The sequence below is a fragment of the Rhinatrema bivittatum genome, chromosome 2 (assembly GCF_901001135.1).
Source record: "Rhinatrema bivittatum chromosome 2, aRhiBiv1.1, whole genome shotgun sequence".
Taxonomy (NCBI): domain Eukaryota; kingdom Metazoa; phylum Chordata; class Amphibia; order Gymnophiona; family Rhinatrematidae; genus Rhinatrema; species Rhinatrema bivittatum.
Window position 1 is genome coordinate 107,596,635 of NC_042616.1, and position 25,240 is coordinate 107,621,874.

At 44.1% G+C, this 25,240-nt stretch overlaps 1 protein-coding gene across 5 annotated transcripts in view; it reads right to left on the bottom strand.

Annotated features, from left to right (window-relative positions):
* The window catches only part of LARP4B (La ribonucleoprotein domain family member 4B), a 521,092-nt gene that overhangs the window by 311,504 nt on the left and 184,348 nt on the right, over nt 1–25,240 (bottom strand). For all 5 annotated transcript variants that reach the window (XM_029588536.1, XM_029588537.1, XM_029588533.1 and 2 more), the window contains one exon: nt 15,897–15,978. In XM_029588536.1, coding sequence (XP_029444396.1) covers nt 15,897–15,978 — 82 coding nt within the window. The remainder of the gene's footprint in view (nt 1–15,896; nt 15,979–25,240) is intronic.

The window sequence follows — 25,240 nt, forward strand, 5'->3', positions numbered from 1 at the left end:
CAGGGATTAGGAAATACTTGGAACAGAATCCCACCTTCTTAACTGTGTAGGGCCCCTATGGGCCTGTAAAAGGGCAGAATACAATATTTTCCAATAATGAGAAGCTGCAAAGGTGTTTCTCAATAGGTGATTTGAAGGAGTACAAACAGGCATATACCCTTCACTCATTGTGGTGAGAACCTGAATATGAGAATACTCTGCACCCACGGCTTATATAAATCTCAGACTCACGTCAACCAGGAGTGTCTACTGCACAGACTCTGGAATCTGGGAAGTGTTCTCTCAATCCAGTCAAAGCCCTATCCTAGGTCCTTGCTGGGCTCTTTGTCCTCTGCTCTCCTGCATTCAAATGAAAAGTTTGCGACAGACAGGACTGAGGGAATAACAGAAAGCATTTCCTTCCACTACTGCACCTACGTGTAAGCCACCAGTTCTGGAGAGTAAGACTGAGTGGAGAAGGAGCATTGTGGCTTTGTCACTAAGTCGCCACTTCTTTGACCTTAACAAAAAGGGGTCTCTAGTACCTAGTGCTTAAAATGCCATTGGTCAGACTGATTTGCATATTTTAGCACCTCATCTCCTAGTGACCTCAACAAATCTCAGTGTTTTGAGGTAGCCACTCTGATTTACTCTTTGGTTTGTCTCAGATCTGTATGCACTGGCATCTGAGGGGCTGACAAAGCTATATCATCATCAGGCATAGTGACTTAATAGAACTTTCTCCTCAGAGCCCAGGGCTTGGGTTCCTTGAAGGTAGATTTGACCACCACAGACTGATGTGGTAGCTGTTGCATTTCAAATTCTGGAACCTGGGAACAATAACCTCACCATGTCCCATTAACTGAAACACAATATCCACTCGGTCCTGGACTCTTCCTCCTCCTGCAATTCAACAGAATCGCAACCAGCATTCTCTCTTCATAAGACTGTCAGAAAGGTACATCTGGAAAAGACTTTCCCCTTCCCTGCAAAGGAGGTAATGCAGAGGTGGAAAGACTAGGGGGCACTCCATGAAGTTAGCATGGGGCACATTTAAAACTAATCGGAGAAAGTTCTTTTTTACTCAACGCACAATTAAACTCTGGAATTTGTTGCCAGAGGATGTGTTTAGTGCAGTTAGTACAGCTGTGTTTAAAAAAGGATTGGATAAGTTCTTGGAGGAGAAGTCCATTACCTGCTATTAAATTCACTTAGAGAATAGCCACTGCCATTAGCAATGGTAACATGGAATAGACTTAGTTTTTGGGTACTTGCCAGGTTCTTATGGCCTGGATTGGCCACTGTTGGAAACAGGATGCTGGGCTTGATGGACCCTTGGTCTGACCCAGTATGGCATTTTCTTATGTTCTTATGGTGCATTACCCTTAAAGGAATCCTCCAATCCATAGCCATCAGGACTGAGCAGCACGACTGGGAACAGATCAGTATCTTACTCAGCTAGTAGGCATCACCCAAGGGGGAACTACAGTAGATCTACCCATGGGACTCAGTCTGAAGATCCATTGCTATTGATTCACCTCAATGTTTCAGTGCCCAATGTCAAGAAATCAACAACTATTTATTGCTTCTATACTCAGGGCCTCCTGGGGCTTTCCCTCCAGCTTCACCTTGAAAACTGCCTAAGACAGAACAGACTGGGAGGCAGGAGGGAAGACCATGTCTTCTTGGATTTTAGGTTAAAAAAAAAATTCACCTGGACCCCTGAAGACTAATGTTATTCCTGGGATTGTAGCAAAGATCGGCTCTCCTCCCCACAGAAATGCCTCAGGGGATTCATGGCAGAAGCTAGAATAAACCCTGCCCTGGCATCACACACTGGCCCGCTTCTATTTTATTTATTTTAATTTCTATACCGGTATTCTGGTAAAATCATACCGGTTTACAATTTTTAAATAGTTGAAAAGATAAAAACAGCATTTAAAAAATAATTGTAAATACAATCAACTAAAATAATAGGCTAAGAAAAGAAAGTAAAATAAAACCATAACATTAAAAGCGTAAAAAGGTGACCAAAAGCCTCAGCTGACATCTCCATATTGTCCTGCACTTAAAAATCATATCAAACTCCAAAAACCTTTTTGAACAAATAAGTTTTTACTTTATTTTTGAAAATCTGAAGATTTAGTTCCAGTCTAACATCACTTGGGAGCGCATACCACAGTAGTGGGCCGGCCAAAGTCAGGGCTCTCTCCCATACTTTGTTTAAATGGGCCAACTTAGATGATGGAATTGAAAGTTGACCTTTATTATTTGATCTCAAATTACGTTGAGGCTTCTATGCATGAGTCAAGGAGGAAATGATGCCATGTTGATGCATCACTGGCAGTTGGTATCATCTGGATGCCTCGATGTCAATGTCCATTGACCTGGCTAAGTCTCCTGAAGCTTCCAAGAGTTCCTGACTAAAACCACTTTTCTCCATGGGTAATGACTACAACGGAAGAAGCCCAAGAAGCCCCCATTTAACATGGGGCAATAAAAAAAAAAAAAAGGCCTGTCCCAGCCAAGTTACTTAACATGCCCTCTGAGGTATTGGACGAAAAGGTGAAAACACGACTTGAAGGCTGGAAAAATCCAATCAGAAAAAAGCCTAGGACACTGGACCATTGCCCCAGGGTGACAAAATCAGCACGAGAATAGAAAACTTAACCAAATGAAAAGCCCCACCCAAATAAAAACCACCCATGAGGCCCTATAGAAAAATAGCTCCTGTATCTCCAAAACTTTACTGCAGCAGCTGTGTGGAATGCAAACTCCACAGAAAAGACACGACTGAGGGGCTATGCATGCCAAGTAGATAATTTTTAAAGCTTCTAGAAGCTTTGAAGTCAAAGCTCCATACTGAGCGCCATCTGATGATGTGACCCATGTGTGATGACTGCAATCCTGCTTGTCTTCAGAGAAAAGCATGTATAAATAAATATTTTGGTTTTGATCTTTCAGGGATATCCCACTTTTCAACATTTTGGCTTTTTCTGTAACAGCTTATGATTATTACCTGTGGTTTTATCCTGTCTGCCCCATTCCTCAGCAGTTTTTGCTCTCCTTTTTCACACTGCTTGAGTATTCTGTAAAGCATCAGTTACACTGAACAATGCTGTAGCATAAGATTTTTTAATGTTTAAAATATATCTGAGCTTTTTTTTTTAATTAAATTAACAAAATAAGCAAAGTTGCTTACCTGTAACAGGTGTTCTCTGTGCACAATAGGACAAATCAGCCACACAAGTGGGTGATGCCACTGACAATGCTGACACAGAACATGCTCTTCAGAGCTTAGAAACCTAAAAAAAAAAAAAACCCACCACCTTTTCTGAGCTTGTGTGGAAGTTTCCACGCAGCCATCACCACATGAGCCTGTTCAGTCTATTATCTACCGTAACTTCATTACCAGGGAAGGAAGGCGGGACTGTATGACTGGTTTATCCTACTGTCCATAGAGAACATCTGTTACAGGTAAGCAATTTTGTTTTCTCTGTAGACAAGCAGGACAAATCCTGCCATACAAGTTGGATTTCCCAAGGTGAGGGTTGCAATTCTTACTTTTATGTTCTACTGACAGATTATTTTTGCAACTCTCTACAGAGAATGGAGGAAGAATTGAAGCATTTATGTAAAATAATTTCTCAAATCTGCTTGACCAAATTTTCTATTAAGAGAATTAGTAGAGAGAGTCTTCCTCAAAACAATAGTGTTTTGTACAAGTATATATGAAGTTGCTGTTTTGTAAATGTCTTTAATGGAAGCAAAACATAGATGGAGACACTGGAGAGATGCTTTCCAAATTTTGTATTAACAAAAAGAAATACAATCTGGAAGCCACGTAGACAAAGTCTGGGGTGTGTTTTTTTTGTTTTGGGGTTTGGTTTTTTTTTTTTTTTTACTGAAATCTTTTCGGGCCTTCCCCTTAAACACAGTGTTATGTAGATTTCCTGAAAGGTTTAGTTCTAAGTAAAATAATAGTGCTCTTCTACAGTCAAGTGTATGACATGTCTGCTCATTTATACTTACATGAACCTTTGGAAAGAAGGTTGGGAAAACAAGAGACTGATCTAAATACTCCAGGCGCACATTTTTACTCTCAGAAATTAACTGCTTCTGTACTTCCTCCAACTTAATATCGTGGCGATATTAAGTCAGAGGAACAAAAAGGAAAAATAAAAAAAATAAATACATTTTTAAAAAGTGTGCCAGTGGTCAAGTTAGAAAAAGGGACGCTCAATTAACCAGCATCCATTTTCCTAACCCATTGCTGTGCATAGGTTAGGAAAACGGATGCTCGTAAAACTGTTTGTTTTCCTAACCCCCTGACAGCCACCTCTCCTGGGTGCCCGCTGCCAAGGAGGTGCTAAGGGCACACATTTGTCCCCAGCACATCATTTTTAACACAATCCTTCATTTAAATATTTGATCGCGCGCCCAAGAGAGGTGGCTGGGCACACGATAGGAAAGCGGGCTTTTAACACTAAGCGCCCGTTTTCTGCGCAGTTTTATTAAATGTATTTAAGAATTTTTCTATACCGATATTAGTAGAAACATCATATCGGTTTACAGCGGAACTAAAGAGAGGAAAGGAAATTACAATGAACAGGGGAAAGGAGAGTGGGTACAGAGAAATGATAGAAATAGCATGGAGAGCAATAACAGGAAGATTTATAAGAAGCCTTAACTAATCACTCAATAGTTAAAGGCTTCTTGTAAATCTTCCTGTTATTGGAAGGCAAGCTATTGGTAAATTCATTTGACAGATGATTAAATGTAGCAATGACACTTAACTGTTTTCTTCTTTAAAGGGCATGGTTTCTTTTTTTTTTTTTTTTTCAATTCTTTATTTTCAAAAGGGCATGGTTTCTATCTTCAGCACCCAACATGCAGGCTGGTAATGCTAGAGAGCGAATGTTGGTGTGAAGAAGGGATGCATCATATTGTGTAAGAAGGAAAAGAAAAATTGGTAGGTGAATAGACTAAGCAACCAACAATCTTTGAAGCCAAGGAAACCAAGCTTGGCGTGGCCAGAATGGAGCTATTAAAATATGTATTGCTCCATTTTGTCTGGGTTTCAGAGAGTGAAGTTTCTTACTTGTAACAGTGATTCTATGATAGACAGCATGATGTCAGTCCTCAACATGTGGGCTATATCATTCAATGGAGCCTGGCACAGAAGTTTGATATTAAAACTTCCAAACGTTTTGAGCATGCTCTACTGAGCATATGTGGTCTTAGCCACCTCTCCTCCAGGTGGCTAAGGCCCCCCCCCCCCCCCCAGTAGTCCATAATAAACCTAAAAATTTTGAAAAAAGAAATCAGTTCAAAAGGGAGACCAGAGGGTATTATGAGGACCAACATCCTGCTGGCCATTGGAGAACCACTGTTAAAGGAAGTAACTTCACTTTCTCAGAGGACAAGCAATATAGCAGTCCCAAGCTACAGGCTGCCTCAAACAAAAAGGGGAAAACTAAAAAGTGCCAAAGGCACTACTGATTTGGGTGGTGACAGACCATCCTCTTATAACCTATTACCCCCTCCCCACTTATTTGTTTGAGGAAGTCTGACCAACAGGCTCTAGGAGGGAGTGGAGTTGGGTTCTATTCCTCAAAGAGATTCCATAGCACAGACTGTTTAAAATTCAGTTTTGCATCAGGAGACCCTGCCAAAACAGAGGCAAGTTATGAAAGTGTGGCAAAAATCCTACTTCGTTGCTTTGAAACTGACAGTCAGAGCTCCAGCACAGTGAGCTTTGACATGCCCCACTAGATCCAAGTCGTTTTGGGCAAGAAAGGGCACAATTCACTAACCAAGATTTAAAAAAAAAAAAAAAAGCTATAGGCTATAGAAATTACGGGTATTTTGCTATTATGACGAAACCTGAGTAGTCAATCTGGTGCTTCAGAACCCTCCAGACGGAAAGCAGTGGATTACTTGTATTTGAAGAGTAAGAGATTGCCTTTACAGACTCAGTCAGTGACTAGAAACGTGCACAGAAAATTTACTTGGAATAATCTTCAAGGAAGGTGGGAAAGGCACTAGGGGAGTCTGTGGCAGACCCCACTAGTTGAGTGAACATTAATAAAAACCTGATCTCAAAGGTCAGATATTATGCTACCAAAAATGCAAAGGCAAGAAAGAGCTTCTAACCACGGGTGAGCACCATACTGAGATCCCATGACACAGTAAAAGGAATGCTACATCATCCAGGGAACCAGAGGTGATGATCAACTTGGGCCAATGGAGTCTAGTGTGGTTCCCAAAACATTCCTTCACCCTGGATCCTTCACTGTCTAGGCCTTAGTCAATGCTCAGCAGACAGACTAAACCTAATGGAACTCTTGCCTGGATGAGAAGCCAGACAATTCGCAGGTTAGAGGCCTAGCCTGACCACATAAGCACTCTACAAACCTCAGGTCCCATGAGACAATCGACAAAGGCAAAAAAGCATGAAGGCTGCGGGAATAAATAAGAGTCAAACTGCTGGGCAGCATTATTTATTAGTATAAAATAAAACCTCAACCTTGCTGTGCCAGGTACTAGGCCCATGCACTTGACATAAGTAAAATATAAAATGGAAAGAAAAAACTGAAACAAACGCTACCTAAAGGTACATAAGGGAGAAAACAAAATCCCGCAGGACCCTGTGAGAAAAAAAGCAGCTTCTCTAGCTCCAGAAATTTCACTACAGTAACTGTAAGAGCGCAAGTAAAAAACCATGACTTGCAGGCATTGCGGAAAAAATAAAACAGAGGCTCTGCCTGGGATACAGGGAGGTGGCTAAAGCTACACATGCTCAGTAGAACATGATCAAAATTTCTAGAAGCTTTGATACAGTTCCATGCCAGGCTCCATCAGGTGATGTAATCCACATGTGAGGACTGCCATCCTGCTTGTCCTCTAAGAATTGTTTTGGCTATTGAAGGTATCAGAGAAAATGCATACATTAGGTCTTCTGACCAAGAGATTTGTTAGAGCATCAGATGCCAGGGCTTTCAGATCTGGTCTTTTGGAGCAAAAGATCGGAAGTCTGACTTAAGGATGCTGTGAATAATCCACTTGAGGAACTCTCTATATCTGAAATATTCCTTGAAAGGTGTTCCTGTTGAGAAGCAGGTTGCAAGTGCCTACTTAAAGAATTCACCAGAACATTTAACTTCTGATATACACCTATTTTCTCTATTGCCCATGTCCAAATTCTTAGGGCTTCTTGACAAAGAAGTCAAGATACAATTCACCCTTGATTGTTTATGTAGTATATACAGTAGCTACAATGCTATCTGTCAATCTGGAGAACTCTCTTTTACAAACGATCTGAAAGCTGGAAGTGCCTTGTAAATAGCTCTCATCTTATAGATGTGGATGTGAAGAGGTTGGTTACTCTTGTTCCATAATCCTTGGAAACATAGCTGTCCCTAGTGAGCCCCCTATGCTTGACTAGATGCATCTTTAGTTAATATCACTTGAACTTGAAGGGGATGGGAAATCTTGACCTTTGAGTAGATTGTGAAGTTGATACCAACACTCAAGCATTGCATAGGAGGAGTACTGGTTTCTTGTAAGACAGGAGATGCGAACACTAATTCCAGTGAGATTTTAGCTGCCACTGTGGCATCTTCCTTTAGAGACATGCATATGGGGGGGGTTACATGCACTGTTGCTGCCATGTAACCCACATTTCCAAGAATTTTCTTGCAGAAACAGAAGCCTGTTTATTGAAATTAACTGTAAACTGGACATTTTTTTTTTAGTAGAAGAAAAGTGCAGTCATGCCTGCTATGAATTTCAGGTGACAGGATGGTGAAAACTTTCTCACAGCTGAGACCAAAACCTAGTGAGAGATAAGTCTGTGATGTAAGATAGGCAGAAATTTTAGATTCTTGAAAGGATATGCTTGACAGCAGTCAAAAGTATAAGTATGGAAACACTAAAATGTTTTTCCTCAGGTGAAGAGTTTCTATCATTAGATATTTGTCAGCACTCTTGGAGTTGGACAGAGATCAAAAGAAATGACTTTTGTAATGGTGATGGTTTTTCCCACTGTGAATCTGAGATATTTCCTAAAGGCTTTGTGAATGAGAATGTGCATATATGCATCCTTGAGCTCCAGTATAGTCAACCAATCGCTCTGGTCAAGAAGGGGTATGATTGTTGCTAGTGTACTCATTTTGAATTTCTCTTCTTTGAGAATACAGTTCAATATTCTTAAATCTAGAATGGGATAAAAAAAACCACCTGCCATTTTTGGAATCAAATACCTAGTTTCTTTTGGAACCAGTTCCATTGCATGAGAGGAAAGAAGTGATGTTATCTCCGTCTTTTCATAAGTAACAGATCCTTTGAAGTATGATGGGACAACTAATAAGTTTGTGGAGAAAGCTTCACCAAACTTACCTTGTATCCTCTTTGGATAATGCTGAGAACCCACTCATTGGTGGTGATGAGTCCATTGGTGACAAAAGAATTGAAGTCTGACTCCCACTGGAAGACCAGTGTAGTCAAAAACTATGTTTCTCTGAAGACTGTTGGTCTGACTTAGCTTAAGGTCTGTCTCTAGTCCATTGTCTTAATGGCAGCTTTTGAGGCTGTTGAGACTGGTGGCTCATGTGGCAGTGGGTACACAAAACCTCCATGGATGCTCATAAAAGTTTTGAGTCTTCTGAGCTTTGGAGAGAGCATGTTCTGTGCTGTCAATGAAATCACTCACTTGTATGGCTGGATTTAGCCTGCTTGCCCACGGAGAAAGCAAGTTTGCTTACTTTAAATGGTGTGGTACACAGACAGCAGGATGAATTAACTGTGATGCATGGGTGATGTCAGGCACTCTCTCTAGCTCAGTAAAGTTTTATTACTAACCATGCGAGGGAGTTCCTGCACGCATGCTGCCTCATAATCCCTCAGTTGATTATAGAGCTTAATTTTAAGCTAGGTAGTCAAATCTACAGGAAGGTGTGTGGGAATTAAGCATAACCAATTCATCCTTCTGTCTACAGAGAATCCCATTTATGATAAGCAAACATGCATTCTTCATTAACAGGCAAGGCTGAATAAACTATGACATATGGGGAGACCCATGAAGAGGGTTGATGGTAGAGCACTTACTAAAAAGCAACCAGGATCCCCCATGGAGTATGAACTATTAGGTGAACAGGCTGTGCAAAAACCACTTGCTTATAGTTACTGTTGCTTCTTGAGAGACTGTCTAGACCAGTGGTTCTCAACCTTTTTTCTATTGGGACACACCCGACAGATAATGCGTACTTGCATGACACACTGAACATTTGACCATCCCGGGGGCTACATGTAAACATACTCTGCATCCAAAAGAACACCCCCCCACCAGCCAAAACACTGAATGCAGAGCAGAACTAGGATATTTCAAATACAACGCACTGTATAATAAAGATATTCTGATTATGGTGCTATCTCAGTAAGAGAAACGAACTCCCTTATTACCAGGCACATTGTAAAATACAAAACCTGAAAAAAAACAAACCACACTCATCTTGTGTGTAGCATACCATAGCAACACTAACTCCAAGAACTCAAACAGCAATAGCCCTACCTATGAAAAGGCAGCAGTGCACAACCAGTGCATGTCCTACTGAGAATATGAGAATGCAAATAAGATTGATACAAACCCCTACATACTAGTAAAATACCTCACCTCAGTCACACAGACAGATCTGACCTTCACCAAATACAGAATAAAAGACCACAAATTACAAATGTGGAGACAAAAAGAATGGAAACCTGAAAAAGCCACTCTGCATGCAGTGCAAATCTGGAGAGCTAGAAACAGAAATACATATCCTCCTACACTAAGCAAAGTACAAAGAGAGAAGAAATACACATTCCCCAAATGGACATATGGCTCTTGCATCCCATCACTCCCCCTTCCATGCCCATCACTCCCATCCTTCACTTTTCCCAATTACTCCCTTCTGCCCAGCATCCCCAACCCCCTTCCCCCCCACCCTGCACAAGGTGAAGAGATCATTAGCAGCATCACTCCCAGACTCAGCAAGAGAAGATAAATTGTGTCCCGACAGGCCCAAATCAGCAGGAGCTGGCAATGTTTTGCTCTGATCCAGGTGAAGGAGGAAACAGCCTTCCACTGAGATAGAAAGAAGAGAAAGAAGTGAGAGTAACCTCCCATCAGGCCCATCAAAAGAGAAGTCAACCAACTCCCACTGGGGCTGATAAGGAGACAAAGCCTTCTGCTGGCCCAGCGACAAACCTCCCAGGATCTCGAGACACACCAATGAGTAGAGACACCTGTTGAGAAACACTGGTCTAGACAGTAATAAGATGAAAAGGTATGAATTGATGACCAAGTTGCAGCTTTGCAGATGTCTTCAATTGACACTGTTTTAAGGTATGCCAGTAAGGTAGCCATGGCTCTTAATTGATGAATATTGACAGAGTCTGGTATCTGGAGGCCAGGCAGAATATAGTAATGTGCGATACAGTATGCTAGCCAGAAGAACATCATACAGTTGGCAGTTATCCCCAGTCTGTTGAGATTGTAAAAGAAAGTTGAAAAGCCTGGCAGTGGGGCTGAGCTCTCTTTAGATAATATGCCAAGGCCCTTTTAAAGCCAGTGAATGAAGGGCTCTCTCACCTCTACTTGCATAAGGACTTGGAAAGAACATAAGCAAAACAATGGCTTGATTCAAATGGAAGGCTGAAACTACTTTTAGTAGAAACTTGGTGTGAGTGCAGAGCACCACTATGTTCCGGAAAAACTGCAGATAACTAGAATAATAAACTAATGCTTGTAGTTCTATGACTTCTAGCCAAAGACGGTGACTAGAACCCACCACTTTCTATGTAAGGAACTTTACAAGAAGCTAACGGTTCATAGAATGGCTTTGTCAGCTGTGTCAAGGCAACAATGACATCTCATGCACTAGTGTCGTGGCAATCTTAGGTTTTGCTGCAGCAAGTTTATGATGAACTTCAAGATCAGAGGATGCATGAAGATCAGCTTACCATTCGCTTGAGTGTAGTAAGCAGAAACAGAGCTGCATCTTGTACTAAGGTCCAACAAAGAGAAGAAGAATAAGTAATGAAGTAGATCCTTGTGTGCAAGAAATGGCTTTAGGGAGCCTGCCAGATGCCAAGATGAAAAATGCTTCCAAAACTGTTTGTTCTTCTGTTAGAAGGCTTCCTGCAAAAATCACATTTTCAACTTCCTTGGAAAGTGACAGTGATTGAACTATTGAGCACTCGTCAATGATGTCAAAATAGGAGAGGGGAGGCTCAGATAACAAAGGACCCTCCTTTTGAGTCACTAAAGCAGGATCAGATCTCAGAGGGATCAGTGGGCAGATTGTCAAGCTGACTAGTAAGAGAACCACACTTACCCAGGCCATGCTAGGGCAATGAGATGATGTGCCTGGTCTTTGAGAACCTTCTGCACAGTTGTTGTTACCAATGGAAGTGAAGGAAAGGCATACAGCAAATCTGCATACTATTTGAGCAGAAGTGTTCAGAGCAGGTCTGAACTTGCTTTGAAGAATGCAACAACATTTTTCGATCTTCCTGTTGTCCTCCAACCTGAACAAGTTGATTAACTGATGACCCCAGAGATCTAACAACCTGTCTGTTACTCTTTGGTTTACAGACCAGTCATAAGGACAAGAAACTCTGCTGAGGCAATCTGCCAATGTGTTGGAGATTCTGGGAAGGTAGGCTGTGAGTCCACTCCCAAACTCTTAAAGAGATTACTGGCAGAGGGTCCATGATCCCATGCCATTAGTTTGTTCACACAGAACATTGCTACTTGGTTGTCTGTTTGGATCAGAATTCTCTTTCCCTGAAGGAGATGCAAGAAAACAATACATGTACGATGGCTTATTGCTCCAGAAGGTTAATCTGAAACAGACATTACATCACTGACCAGATTCCTTAGGTTTGGAAGGAGCCCATAAGAACACCCCACCCCCTGGTGGACACATCCATTACCAATGTTATCTAATGAGGCATTAGTCAAAGAGGAGTGCCTATCTCCCAGACATTTGGATTTAGCCAAAGGAGAGACATTTTCATCCCTGCTGTAACCATGACAGGAGAAGGTTTTCATGGGTAATGATTCAAATGGACTGAACCAAATCTCGGTGAACCTAGAAGATGTGGTAGGTCTGATTGACAAACTGAAGAGTAGCAAATCACCTGGACCAGATAGTATACACCCCAGAGTTCTGAAGGAACTCAAAAATGAAATTTCAGACCTATTAGTAAAAATTTGTAACCTATCATTAAAATCATCCATTGTACCTGAAGGCTGGAGGATAGCAAATGTAACCCCAATATTTAAAAAGGGCTCCAGGGGCGATCCGGGAAACTATAGACAGGTTAGCCTGACTTCAGTGCCAGGAAAAATAGTGGAAAGTGTTCTAAACATCAAAATCACAGAACATATAGAAAGACATGGTTTAATGGAACAAAGTCAGCATGGCTTTACCCAAGGCAAGTTTTGCCTCACAAATCTGCTTCACTTTTATGAAGGAGTTAATAAACATGTGGATAAAGGTGAACCAGTAGATGTAGTATACTTGGATTTTCAGAAGGTGTTTGACAAAGTTCCTCATGAGAGGCTTCTAGGAAAAGTAAAAAGTCATGGAATAGGTGACTATGTCCTTTCATGGATTAAAAACGGACTAAAAGACAGGAAACAGAGAGTAGGATTAAATGGACAATTTTCTCAGTGGAAGGGAGTGGGCAGTGGAGTGCCTCAAGGATCTGTATTGGGACCCTTACTTTTCAGTATATTTATAAATGATCTGGAAAGAAATACGATGAGTGAGGTAATCAAATTTGCAGATGATACAAAATTGTTCAGAGTAGTTAAATCACAAGCAGATTGTGATAAATTGCAGGAAGACCTTGTGAGACTGGAAAATTGGGCATCGAAATGGCAGATGAAATTTAATGTGAATAAGTGCAAGGTGATGCATATAGGGAAAAATAACCCATGCTATAATTACACAACATTAGGTTCCATATTAGGTGCTACCACCCAAGAAAGAGATCTAGGCGTCATAGTGGATAACACATTGCAATCGTCTGTTCAGTGTGCTGCGGCAGTCAAAAAAGCAAACAGAATGTTGGAAATTATTAATAAGGGAATGGTGAATAAAACGGAAAATGTCATAATGCCTCTGTATCGCTCCATGGTGAGACCACACCTTGAATACTGTGTACAATTCTGGTCGCCGCATCTCAAAAAAGATATAATTGCGATGGAGAAGGTACAGAGAAGGGCGACCATAATGATAAGGAGAATAGAACAGCTCCCCTATGAGGAAAGACTAAAGAGGTTAGGACTTTTCAGCTTGAAGAAGAGACGGCTGAGGGGGGATATGATAGAGGTGTTTAAAATCATGAGAGGTCTAGAACGGTATTTACTCTTTCGGATAATAGAAAGACTAGGGGGCATTCCATGAAGTTAGCATGTGGCACATTGAAAACTAATCAGAGATAGTTCTTTTTACTCAGCGCACAATTAAACTCTGGAATTTGTTGCCAGAGGATGTGGTTAGTGCAGTTAATATAGCTGTGTTTAAAAAAGGACTGGATAAGTTCTTGGAGGAGAAGTTCATTACCTGCTATTAATTGTTGACTTAGAAAATAGCCACTGCTATTACTAGCAACAGTAACATGAGATAGACTTAGTTTTTGGGTACTTGCCAGGTTCTTATGGCCTGGATTGGCCACTGTTGGAAACAGGATGCTGGGCTTGATGGACCCTTGGTCTGACCCAATATGGCATGTTCTATGTTCCTTGTCACTTGCTACCAATGAGGCAAAGAAAGTCTTCACCAATTCAGCTACCTGGTCTATCTAATTTTGTCTTCTGACCCAGAGCTGGGGAAGAGATATCCTCCTCCAATACCAGAAAAGGGTCATCCTCCTGCAAAGCTCCTACTGGATTCCAAGGTTAATTGAATTGGTAATCATACAGAAACCAGAAGCTTAACAGAACATATCAGATCCGGAGTCTCCAAGTGATGTCCACAACCGAGGAGGTGGGATGAGACAAGGATAACAGCATTCACTTCAAGGGTCATGCAATGTCTGTTTTTGCATCGAGATTACCGATGGAGCTAGGGTGTCAACATTTCTGAAGCTGGGGGTTGGGCATCAAGGAGACTGATGCAATGCCTTTTTTGGCACTGACTGAACTGTGTACCAATAAGCCTTGTAAGGCATGTGTCAAGGGACTCACTGACTCCTGCTCTTGACACTTTCACATCTTACTCAACCCCTGAACTACAGCAGATTTTAGAATTGGTGCCACAGTTCAGGAAGCTGTGCTCGAGAACCTACTGCTCAATTCAGCATGGAGAGAGCCCAAAGAGGGCCCACTCTGACTTCATTAACTTGTGAAGTTACTCCATCTTCCAAGGCCCTATTACTCTGAGACCTCATTGACATCTGGCTACAGTCATAGCAATTGGCTGAGTCTTGATCCGATCCCAAGCAATCAGTAACAAATATTGGGGTAGTCTGTTATGGACATCTTGTAGCCACATACACAGTCCTTAAAACCACTGGAAGTAGCCTTCTTGGGGCTGACTTTTTTTTTTTTTTTTTTTTTTTTTTTTTTAGTAGCACTGAAAATGTGCTATTGATGGGCTGCCAAGGCAGTAAGGCAAGTCAAAGTGAGTTGGAAAGGTTTTGAAAAGTACAAGGTACCAAAAAACAGAGAGGGTACATGTTCATGTGGACACTAAGACAAAAAAAAGACCGAAAGGCAGCGTTTGCTTATAAACTCCCACACGATCAGTAGTAAACCTTTAGGAGTGGATTTTAAAAGGGTTACGCGTGCAGATATAGGCTCGGCGACGCGCGCAAGCCCCGGGGCTTGAAAAAATGGGCGGGGGGGGGCCTCACCACTGCCGCTGGGCCTGAGGATCGCGTGCCAGCACTCGGCCGGCGGAGGCAGGCGTAAATAATAAAACAAAGGTAGGGGGAGGGTTTAGACAGCGCTACAAGGTTACAAAATCTGGCCCTTAGCGAGCTAAAGAGATGGATCCATTCAGCACCATCAAATGACATTCACAATTCATGGCTAATTCAGCCCTGCTTGTCAACGGAGAAAAATTAGATGCTTGATTTAAATAAGCAAAGCTCTAGTACCCACTTTGGTTCTGTCAAAAATTATATTACTTCTTATTGGATCACATACATTGCTTTAAGAGAACTTATTTTATTTAAAATCATTTATTCCCTGTATACTCATTCTAAGCGAAGTACCAATATTAATAAAATAAAGATTTGTAAAAATGGCAAATACATTCAAAATTAACCTTCATACTTTTTAAAGTACACCTAACACAGATACAAAGCAGACAACTAGAATAACTTCAACAATCAAAATTTTAGAAACATTTTTTCACTTTTAAAAATCTTCCATAAATTTTGGGTTTACTCACATGGGGGCCGATGTTATAAAACCATGTTAAAATTGAAGGTCTTTGGGGGGGGGGGGGGGGTTATTAAATGCAGGCTTTAAGCACCATGGTCCTCCATAGGATGCAGAAAGCACCATGGTCCTCCATAAGATGCAGAAAGCTAATGGCATGCAAACAGACCAGGAGTAAAAAAACAACAAAAAGCATACTAAACAAAAAGCATAGAAAAAGCATAAGTATCTTGGCTCTTTGTATACCAACCTGCATTAAAAAAAATAAAAATAATCCTATCTCCCACCTCAGCATGCCAAATGAAATAATAAACCTCTAAAAATGTCATTTTATCATTTCTCCTATAAGAAGCCAAACAAGTAGGTACTCAAAATTTCCTTTTTAATAAGGAATAGAATTATCCCTTTGTAGGAGCAAAGCTGGAAACATATTAAGATAAAATAGATTAACTTAAATTTAAGTAATTTGTTATTTTACCTAGATAAGCAGAACTCCAGTGTTTTTTTAAGCACTTCGCGTAAGTCTTCTTGACCTTCCAACTGCAACTGCTCATTTCCTCCTTAATATGAGAAAAGGATATAAAAATTAAAATGCTGTATCAGAACATGTCAAAATATGCACTGTAGAATATGGGAATTCACGGGAATATCTGGATACCTATTCCTAAGTTTTGTCTCCAGGAGAGGTTAAGTGATAAAAGTAATATAGAAACGGGGGTATTATGTCATGATTTATGATATTGTTTATTTCTTGATATCTGCTTCTTAAACATCTTGGATCTCCTCCTGTTGCCTATGATATTTGAAAGGGTAAAGGTATATGTAATTTCTTTTGTGTGTAGAAACACCAATAGTTAAGTCATAATATTGGGTTTTTTTTTTTCCTTCTTTTCTCCTTTCTGTATTTTCTGGAGACATTGAATAAATGTAATCATTTGTTGAAAATTCAATAAAAATAAAATTAAAAAAAAAAAAAAAAAAAAAAGAATATGGGAATTCAAGCAAGCTTTATAAACATGACTTCTTTACACTTAAATAAAGGCATTATCTACAGAGATTACCAGTTTTAATTTTTTCACATGTAAGATTAGATCATCTAGCTCCAAATTAGTACACCTGGCAGAACCAATTTTAGCTCCATACACCATAAATTTATGTCATCTACACAAATGACTCCAGGATTTAACTCAACATCTTTATAGAAAAAATAAGAACATGCCATACTGGGTCAGACCAAGGGTCCATCAAGCCCAGCATCCTGTTTCCAACAGTGGCCAATCCAGGCTATAAGAACCTGGCAAGTACCCAAAAACTAAGTCTATTCCATGTTACCGTTGCTAGTAATAGCGGTGGTTATTATCTAAGTCAACTTAATTAATAGCAGGTAATGGACTTCTCGTCCAAGAACTTATCTAATCCTTTTTTAAACACAGCTATACTAACTGCACTAACCACATCTTCTGGCAACAAATTCCAGAGTTTAATTGTACGTTGAGTGAAAAAGAACTTTCTCCAATTAGTTTTAAATGTGCCACATGCTAACTTCATGGAGTGCCCCCTAATCTTTCTATTATCCGAAAGAGTAAAAAACCGATTCACATCTACCCGTTCTAGACCTCTCATGATTTTAAACACCTTTATCATATCCCCCTCAGCCGTCTCTTCTCCAAGCTGAAAAGTTCTAACCTCTTTAGTCTTTCCTCATAGGGGAGGAATTAGCCAAGGATATTTATCTAGGCATTTTATATACCATGGCTCCAAAATAAGATCGCTGATTTTGTAAACTGTTGTGTTCATATTCTTGGTCAACAATCATATTCTGTGCCAGTATTCATAATCTAGGCAGTGGCGTAGCCACAGGTGGGCCTAGATGGGCAGTTGTCCATCGAATTTGGACCCAGGACCACCCAACCAGAAACAGAAGAGGAGTGCCAGAGCTGCAAGGCTGTCACAGGCTTGCATCCCCTCGACGGCGGAGGAGCACCGGAACTACAAGGCTGTCGCAGAATCCCATCCCCACGATGGTGAAGAGGACGGCCCAGACCCAGCGCGACTGGGTATGCATTCCATTCATTTGTACAGCCACGGAGCGGCACACCTGGGGAGGAAGTGGGCCACCAGCTGGTTAACCTCCGCCAGCAACCTGCGACCTTTCCCGCTGCACACAGCTTCCACTCCCTCCCTCCCCTCCCCAAGCAGGAATATCGGTGGGCCGAATGGACCGAAGATAGCAGGAGAGGCCCACTGATCTTCCTGTGTGTGGGGGGGGGGGGGGGGGGGGGGGGTTTGTGGAATGGACTTGCACGGAAGCTGTGCACGGACTTGAATGCGTGTATGTGTGGGTTTAGAACGGGAGCTTGAATGTGTGTATGTGGGTGGGAATGGGTACCTTGTTGTGTATCTGTATATATAAGAATGGAAGCCTGGGTGTGGGTCTGTGTGTGCATAAGAATGGGAGTCTGGGAGATTACGTGATGCGCTGAGCTGGTGGGATACGTTCTCTCAGGCTCTAGGACCCACTCTGCCCATCGTGGCGCGCCGGACCACGTCTAGAACTTTAAATCCAAATCCGGCCACAGAGGAGGACGGAGGACTGGACCGATTTTTGCAAAAATCCGCGCATGTGATGTCCGTGAAAGGAGAAAAAAGGGACAAGGAAAAACCGAAAGCACCCGACTCAAAAATGGCGGCCACCGGCGATAGTGACTCCCTCCCCCTCCCTCAGCGATAACGATCGCGGATATTAAACAGGCAATTCGAGAGGCGCTGGATGAGAAGTGGACTCAAATCACGGCACAACTGGGGAAGGTAAGAGACCAACTATCTGCCTTACAGACCCGTCTAGAGAAGGCAGAAACAAGGATTTCGGGGCTGGAAGATGGCATGGCTGCATGTACTGCTAGCATGGCTGCCAGGGACAAAAGTTTGCAGGCACTCCAAAGTAAGGTGGATGAGCTTGAAAACAGAGCTCAGCAGGATAATCTTAGGTTCATGGGATTCCCAGAGGATATTGAGGAGAGATCCCTGTGCAAACTATTAACAGACTGGCTTCCTGAAGAGCTGGCTCTCCCTCACTTACAAGGGAAACTTGTTATAGAGTGTGCTCACAGGCTGGGAGTAAGGAATGCAGGATCGGGGGCGCTCAAGACTGGTCATAGCAAAAATCTTAAATTCGGCACACAAATCTGAAACATGGCGTGCTACACGAGCTAAATCAATGCTCCAGTACCAACACTTCTTGGTGTTTCCTTTGAGACCTTTTCTTAAGAGTATTCTCTAAAAATAGAGATATTTGGTATCATGAGGTCTGTGTCATAGGAGCGCCTTTACTGTGCACCGGTTGTCCTCCTTTCTCCTTGGGAGTATGGTTTACTTCATCAGAAATATGATGAAAACTTGCGCCCTGGCTCAAGTCCAATGCTACATTGGTGATGCGTTGGGCTCCGAATGTGCGCCCAGTGGTTTAAATGCTCCTTGCTTCGTACCTGCGTCGTACGGGTTGGATGCGCCATGCGTCGAATCTGCGCCATGCATCTTGGATGCACCGTGGAAGCATCATGCGTCCATTGCTTCGATGCTGAGTGGAGGGGTCCTTTTCCCTGCGACGCACCCTCCAATGTCGGAGCCCCGACTTGTTTTAAGGGTAGGTTTGGCTTATGGGATCCCGATGGGAGATTACAGCGCACTGCAGAGGGGTCTACTGATGAAGCCATTTTTGTATGGGCCTTACCAGACTTCGCCGGGCCCAGTGATGAATGGACGGAGGTCAGTGGAGCACAAGGGCCAGTCCGTAGGCGCTCTATCTTCATTGCTCTGTGCCGCTGGGCCCGGGGAGACATACAGCCGCAGTCTCTACAAGACGATTGGGCGTGTTCCGGGCCGAGGCACAGGTAGCAGTAATTATGTCCATCCGTTAAGGACATAATTTTGCCACATTGGCAATATTTGAATCACGACGGTTTGGGAGCCATCTGGGATTCAATTAGATGAAAAATTGAGAAGAAAAAAACGATGAAAAATCTTCTGTGAGGAAAAAATTGTGTGAGGAGAAAAAACCCCGTGTGCGATCGGCTCGTGGAAAAAAAGAAACTGAGGAGAAGAAGGAACTGCGCAAGAACACCACCGCGCAGCCGCACAGAGTTAAAGCTCTGTTACTAGCTGAGGAGACTCTGCCTACCTCGGGTCGCGACACTTCCCAGACAGCATGGCTAATTCAGCCCTGCTATCGATAGGAAATGCCTTTGTTCAAGTCCCTGGTGAAGCTTCACCTGGAGACTATCTCAAGGAGGACAAAAATAAGATGGAGGCAGTCCAGAGAAGGGCGACCAAAATGGTGTGGGATCTCTATCTGAAAACCTATGAGGAGAGGCTGAAGGATCTTAATATATAAACTCTGGAAAAGATGAGGTGTAGGGGAGATATGATACAGACCTTCAGATACCTGAAAGGTTTTAATGATCCATGAACGTCAAAACTTTTCCACTGGAAAGAAAATAGAACTATGGGTCACGAAATGAAACTCCAGGGGGGATGATTCAGAACCAATGTTAAGAAATATTTCTTCAAGGAGACTTCTGGTGATGATGTCACCTGTAAGGCAGTCGGAAGTGTGAGCTCCGCAGCTCCCTTCTGATCTTACCCCCAATAATCGCATGAAAAGGCGGCATTTTTGATCGACTTCTGTCAGGGAGAGCTTTTCACAACTTAGTGCCCCCGATGAAGATCTCTGGAGCGCCGTGTATACCGGGAGTTAGCAGCTGGTACAGCGCAATTCGGAGCCCAGCATAGTGTAGCCAAAATGGCAGCCGCTCGGATAAAATTTCCTCAATAATCCACTGAATAGGGTGTCTATTCTGGGGCGATTTGCTCGAGAGGCTTGGAGCAGGTCAGTGCTGCGAACGGAGCTCTTTGGGAACGCTGCCGGTAGCAAGAGATTGGGGACGAGGTAGAGCAGGGCACAGACAGGAGAGCAAGACAAAAACAAAAAAGCATGGTCAAGATGGCGGCCATTCGTTTGCAGTTTCTTTACTAACTTTAGAGTCCCGGTGAGCTGGCTAAGGCATATCTGCCTGGGAGTGATTATCAGAGTCTGAGTGCACTTTTGAGGTTACAGTCACCTCGCGCGGAGGCTTGAACTGTGAGCTCTGCACTTCCCCCCTCTCTACAAACCTTCTACCATCAGCCGAGAACTCCCGCTGAATCCACTTCACACAACTGCGAGCCGACTAGGACCACCGGTGAAACAAAACCACAACGCTCTGGCAACGTTTTGAGGTGGGGAAACACGGAATGTGCCATCAGAGTTCCTGGGCTTGCACCGAGCGAGGGACTCCCGCCACCAAAATGGCGGCCAATGCAGAAGGCGCAAAGCAGCTCACCTCCATGTCAGAAGACATTCTACTGCAAATTTCGACCCGGGTCTCGGGAGCGCTGGATGAGAGGCTCATCAGATTACAGACTATGATGGATGACATAAAGGGGACCTTGGAAGGGCAGGCCAAGCGGATGAACGGAGTGGAGAAAAGGGTCAGTGACCAGGACGTCTGGCTGGTAACTGCAGAAAGGCAGGTCCAGCTTCTAACGGAGCAGCAGGCTGTACTTCTGACTCTGATAGATGACCAGGAGAACAGAAATCGAAGGAACAATATCAAACTGGTCGGACTCCCAGAAATTGTAAAAGACCCCGAGTTGTATCACTTTATAAGAGGACTGGCTTCCTAATCATCTAGGCCTGACTTTTTTAGTAGGCCAGTTATGCTGCGAACGAGCCCACCGGATTGGCCTTCCCTGGGATGGGGATAATAGGCTGTGGCCTGTCATGGCGCGTGTCATAAATTGGCTACATAAGGTACAGCTAATGCGTGAATGTCGGAAACGCCAGGTGATAGAGTATGAGGGTAACCACATCCTGCTCTTTAATGATTTTTCAACAGTGGTCGCCTCGCAGCGGAGAGCAATGGCTCTCACGTGCACTGAACTGCATAAGAGGCATCTCGTTTGCGTTACTTTATCCGGCCAAGCTACGGATACACCATGATAACAAGACTCTTAAACCTGAAGATGCATCCACCTTTTTGGCGGCCTTAGCTCCGGCACCGCCCCCTGGAGCAGGGGTAGCCTAGTGGACATCAAATACAAGAGCGACCTGCGATTGACTGTCAGCCTTCGATGAGCATCAGGAATTATGCATCCAGGGACAGCCTATCACCTGCATTGGCCCGAAGCCATGGTTTTTGCTTTCTCGTCACTACATCCAATATTCTATTCAGTGTTTGAGTAGTATTGCTTCGAGTGTGTCTTACTGGAAGATTGGCTCCCAGAGGGGGCCCTTGACGCCTGAGCGCTGCAGTTTCAGACTCTTGATCTGGTTTCTATAGTTACAAGTTTATAATTTCGTGATCTGCAATTGTGGTTTAATTCTCACAATTTCATTGTTAATTGGGGGAGGGGAGAGGGGGGCGGAGGGGAACTTCGGCATGCCTCAGACAGGGGGGTGTGTTGGAGTTCTGGGCCTCCTAAGGTTGCAAGTTACAAGCTGTGAGTGTGAGTGGATTCATATCTGGTGTGTATGGTGTGTATGGGGGTGGATGTTGGGGACAGGGTTGGGAATGATGGGATCCCTAGGAGAGGTGTATGCATTCTTGGTTGGGGAACAGTCTACACTGGACAATGATGCAATAATATTCATGCTCTTTCCATATGATCCCGGAAGCTCAGGCTGGGGAGCCAAGGGAGTTTAAAAAATGCTAATTTCTTTGCAAAGCCTACTTGGACTTGGCATATAGGACTCTAGCGCTATGGCAGCAGTAAAATTCACTTCTCTTAATGTGGATGGCATTCACTCCCCAATCAAATGGAAGAAGCTTTTAATGGCATTTAAGCGAATGAGTGCACAGGTGGTGTTCCTCCAGGAAACCCACCTACCAGCGAGTGAACATGCTAAACTGAAAGAGAATGGGTGGGGCAATGTTTTTTCTCTTCCTATACCTCGCAAAGACGCAGAGTTGCAATATTAATTCATAAACAACTGTCTTTTCAATCGGAGAGGGTATGGCAAGACCCAGAAGGCAGTTACATCATTGTCCAGGGATTGTGTAACCAGCAAAATGTTGAGATTACTACCTGATAATCTCCTTTTCCTTAGTGTAGACAGATGAACTCAGAACGAATGGGATAGTATCCGCGTGCTAGCAGTTGGAGACGGATCTGACGTCAGCACGGGGGTATATATCCCCACAGGAAGCATAGCAACTCAGTAATCTTCCTTGCAAAAGCTGTTATGGAAATGTGTACTGACGCTCAGTGAAAAGTGAAAACAGGATTCCCCTGACCGATTGACAGTAGCTGGAGACCGCCAGCATTCACAACCGGAAGGCGTTAACACCTGGTGGAGTGTACGCTCTTATGGAACAGAAGACATGGCTTACCTTGAATCGGTGAAACCCATGTACACAGGCTGCTGGGCGGGATGCTGAGTCCATCTGTCTACACTAAGGAAAAGGAGATTATCAGGTAGTAATCTCAACATTTCCTGGCGTGTAGCCAGATGGACTCAGAACGAATGGGATGTACAAAAGCTTTACTCCCAGCCTGGGCGGGAGGCTGCCTGAGGACCATGTAGTACCGCCCTCGCAAATGCGGAGTCCTCCCGGGCCAGGACATCCAGACGGTAGAACCTGGAGAAGGTATGGAGGGAGGACCACGTCGCCGCTTTACAGATTTCTGCAGGCGACAGCAGCCTGGATTCAGCCCAGGATGTCGCTTGTGCTCTGGTAGAATGAGCCTTGACTTGTTGTGGCGGAGACTTCCCGGCTTCTACGTAAGCTGCTCTGATAACGTCTTTAATCCAGCGGGCGATGGTGGGCCGCGAGGCCACTTCACCTTCCTTCTTCCCGCTGTGCAGGACGAACAGATGGTCTGTCTTTCGTAGTTGTTGTGTCACTTCCAAATATCTGGGCAGCAATCTGCCAATGTCGAGATGGCGTAATAAACGCCCTTCTTCAGATTTCTTCAAACCCGCCGTGGAAGGCAAGGATATGGTTTGGTTAAGATGGAACTGTGAAACTACTTTCGTTAGAAAGGAAGGAACCGTACGAAGATGGATAGCCTCAGGAGTGATACTGAGAAATGGATCACGGCAGGACAGTGCCTGTAGCTCTGAAATGCGGCGGGCTGAACATACAGCCAACAAGAACACCATCTTCAAGGTTAGAGAACGGAGAGACAGGCCCCGAAGGGGCCGGAAGGTGGATCCCGCGAGGAAATCCAAAACAAGGTTGAGGTTCCACAAAGGCACCGGCCACTTCAGTGGCGGACGAATATGCTTGACTCCTTGCAGGAAGCGAGAAACATCTGGGTGCTTGGCGATGGTCTTGCCATCCCTCCTGGGACCATAGCAAGACAGCGCAGCCACCTGAACCTTGATGGAGCTGAGGGAGAGACCCTTCTGAAGTCCATCCTGCAGGAAATCCAACACAATAGGGATTGTGGTCGCATGTGGATTGGTGCCATGAGTGTCGCACCATGCTTCGAATACCCTCCAAATGTGAACGTAGGTGAGGGATGTGGAAAACTTGCGAGCTCGGAGGAGTGTATTAATCACGGGCTCCGAGTAACCTCTTTTCTTCAGTCTAGCCCTCTCAAGGGCCAGACCGTAAGAGAGAATTGAGCTGGATCCTCGTGGAGGATGGGACCTTGACGTAGAAGGTCCCGGAGAGGAGGCAGGGGGAGAGGCTCCCCTGCCAGTAGTCTTCTCATGTCTGCGTACCAGGGTCTTCTTGGCCAGTCTGGTGCCACTAGAAGAACTAGGCCCCGGTGTTTCTGAATCTTGTGGATGATGGCGCCCAGCAGAGGCCACGGAGGAAAGGCGTATAGCAGAGTCCCTAGAGGCCATGGCTGAACCAGGGCATCGATTCCGTGTGAGAACGGGTCGCGCTTGCGGCTGAAGTATCTGGGTACCTGAGCATTGGACTTGTCCGCCAGTAAATCCATGTCCGGAATCCCCCAGTGATCCACAATCATCTGGAAGGCTGTGGGTGACAGCTGCCACTCTCCCGGATTTAGGCTTTCTCTGCTGAGGAAGTCTGCTGTGGTATTGTCCTTCCCGGCAATGTGGACGGCGGAGATGTCCTGCAAATTCGCCTCTGCCCAAGCCATCAGTGGGGCGATCTCCAGAGATACCTGTCTGCTTCTGGTTCCGCCCTGACGGTTGATGTATGCCACCGTGGTGGTGTTGTCTGACATCACTCTGACCGCTCTGTTCTTCAGCCTGTGAGCAAATCGAAGGCATGCCAATCGGACTGCCCAGGCCTCTAGACGGTTGATGTTCCACGCCGACTCTTCTCTGTTCCACCGCCCTTGTGCGGTGAGCCCTTCGCAGTGTGCTCCCCAGCCACTCAGGCTGGCATCTGTGGTGAGCAAAGTCCACATGGGTGAAGACATCTTCGACCCCCTGCTCATGTGGTTGGACTGCAATCACCACCGCAACTGGGTCCGCACTCTGGCTGGCAGATGCAGGTGCGTGGAATAGTTCCGTAGACGGGTGCTCCAGCGAGAGAGCAGGGAGTGTTGTAGAGGTCTCATATGGGCCCTCGCCCAAGGCACCACTTCCAGGGTGGATGCCATGAGACCAAGAACCTGCAGATAATCCCAGGCTACGGGCCGACTGGCTCCCATCAAATACTGGATACTCTGCTGAAGTTTCAACCTTCTCTTGGCAGTGAGACTGACTGTGTCCGCCCGGGTGTCGAACTGTACTCCCAGGTATTCCAGAGACTGGGAAGGCTGTAGGCAGCTCTTGCTGAGGTGGATCACCCAGCCCAA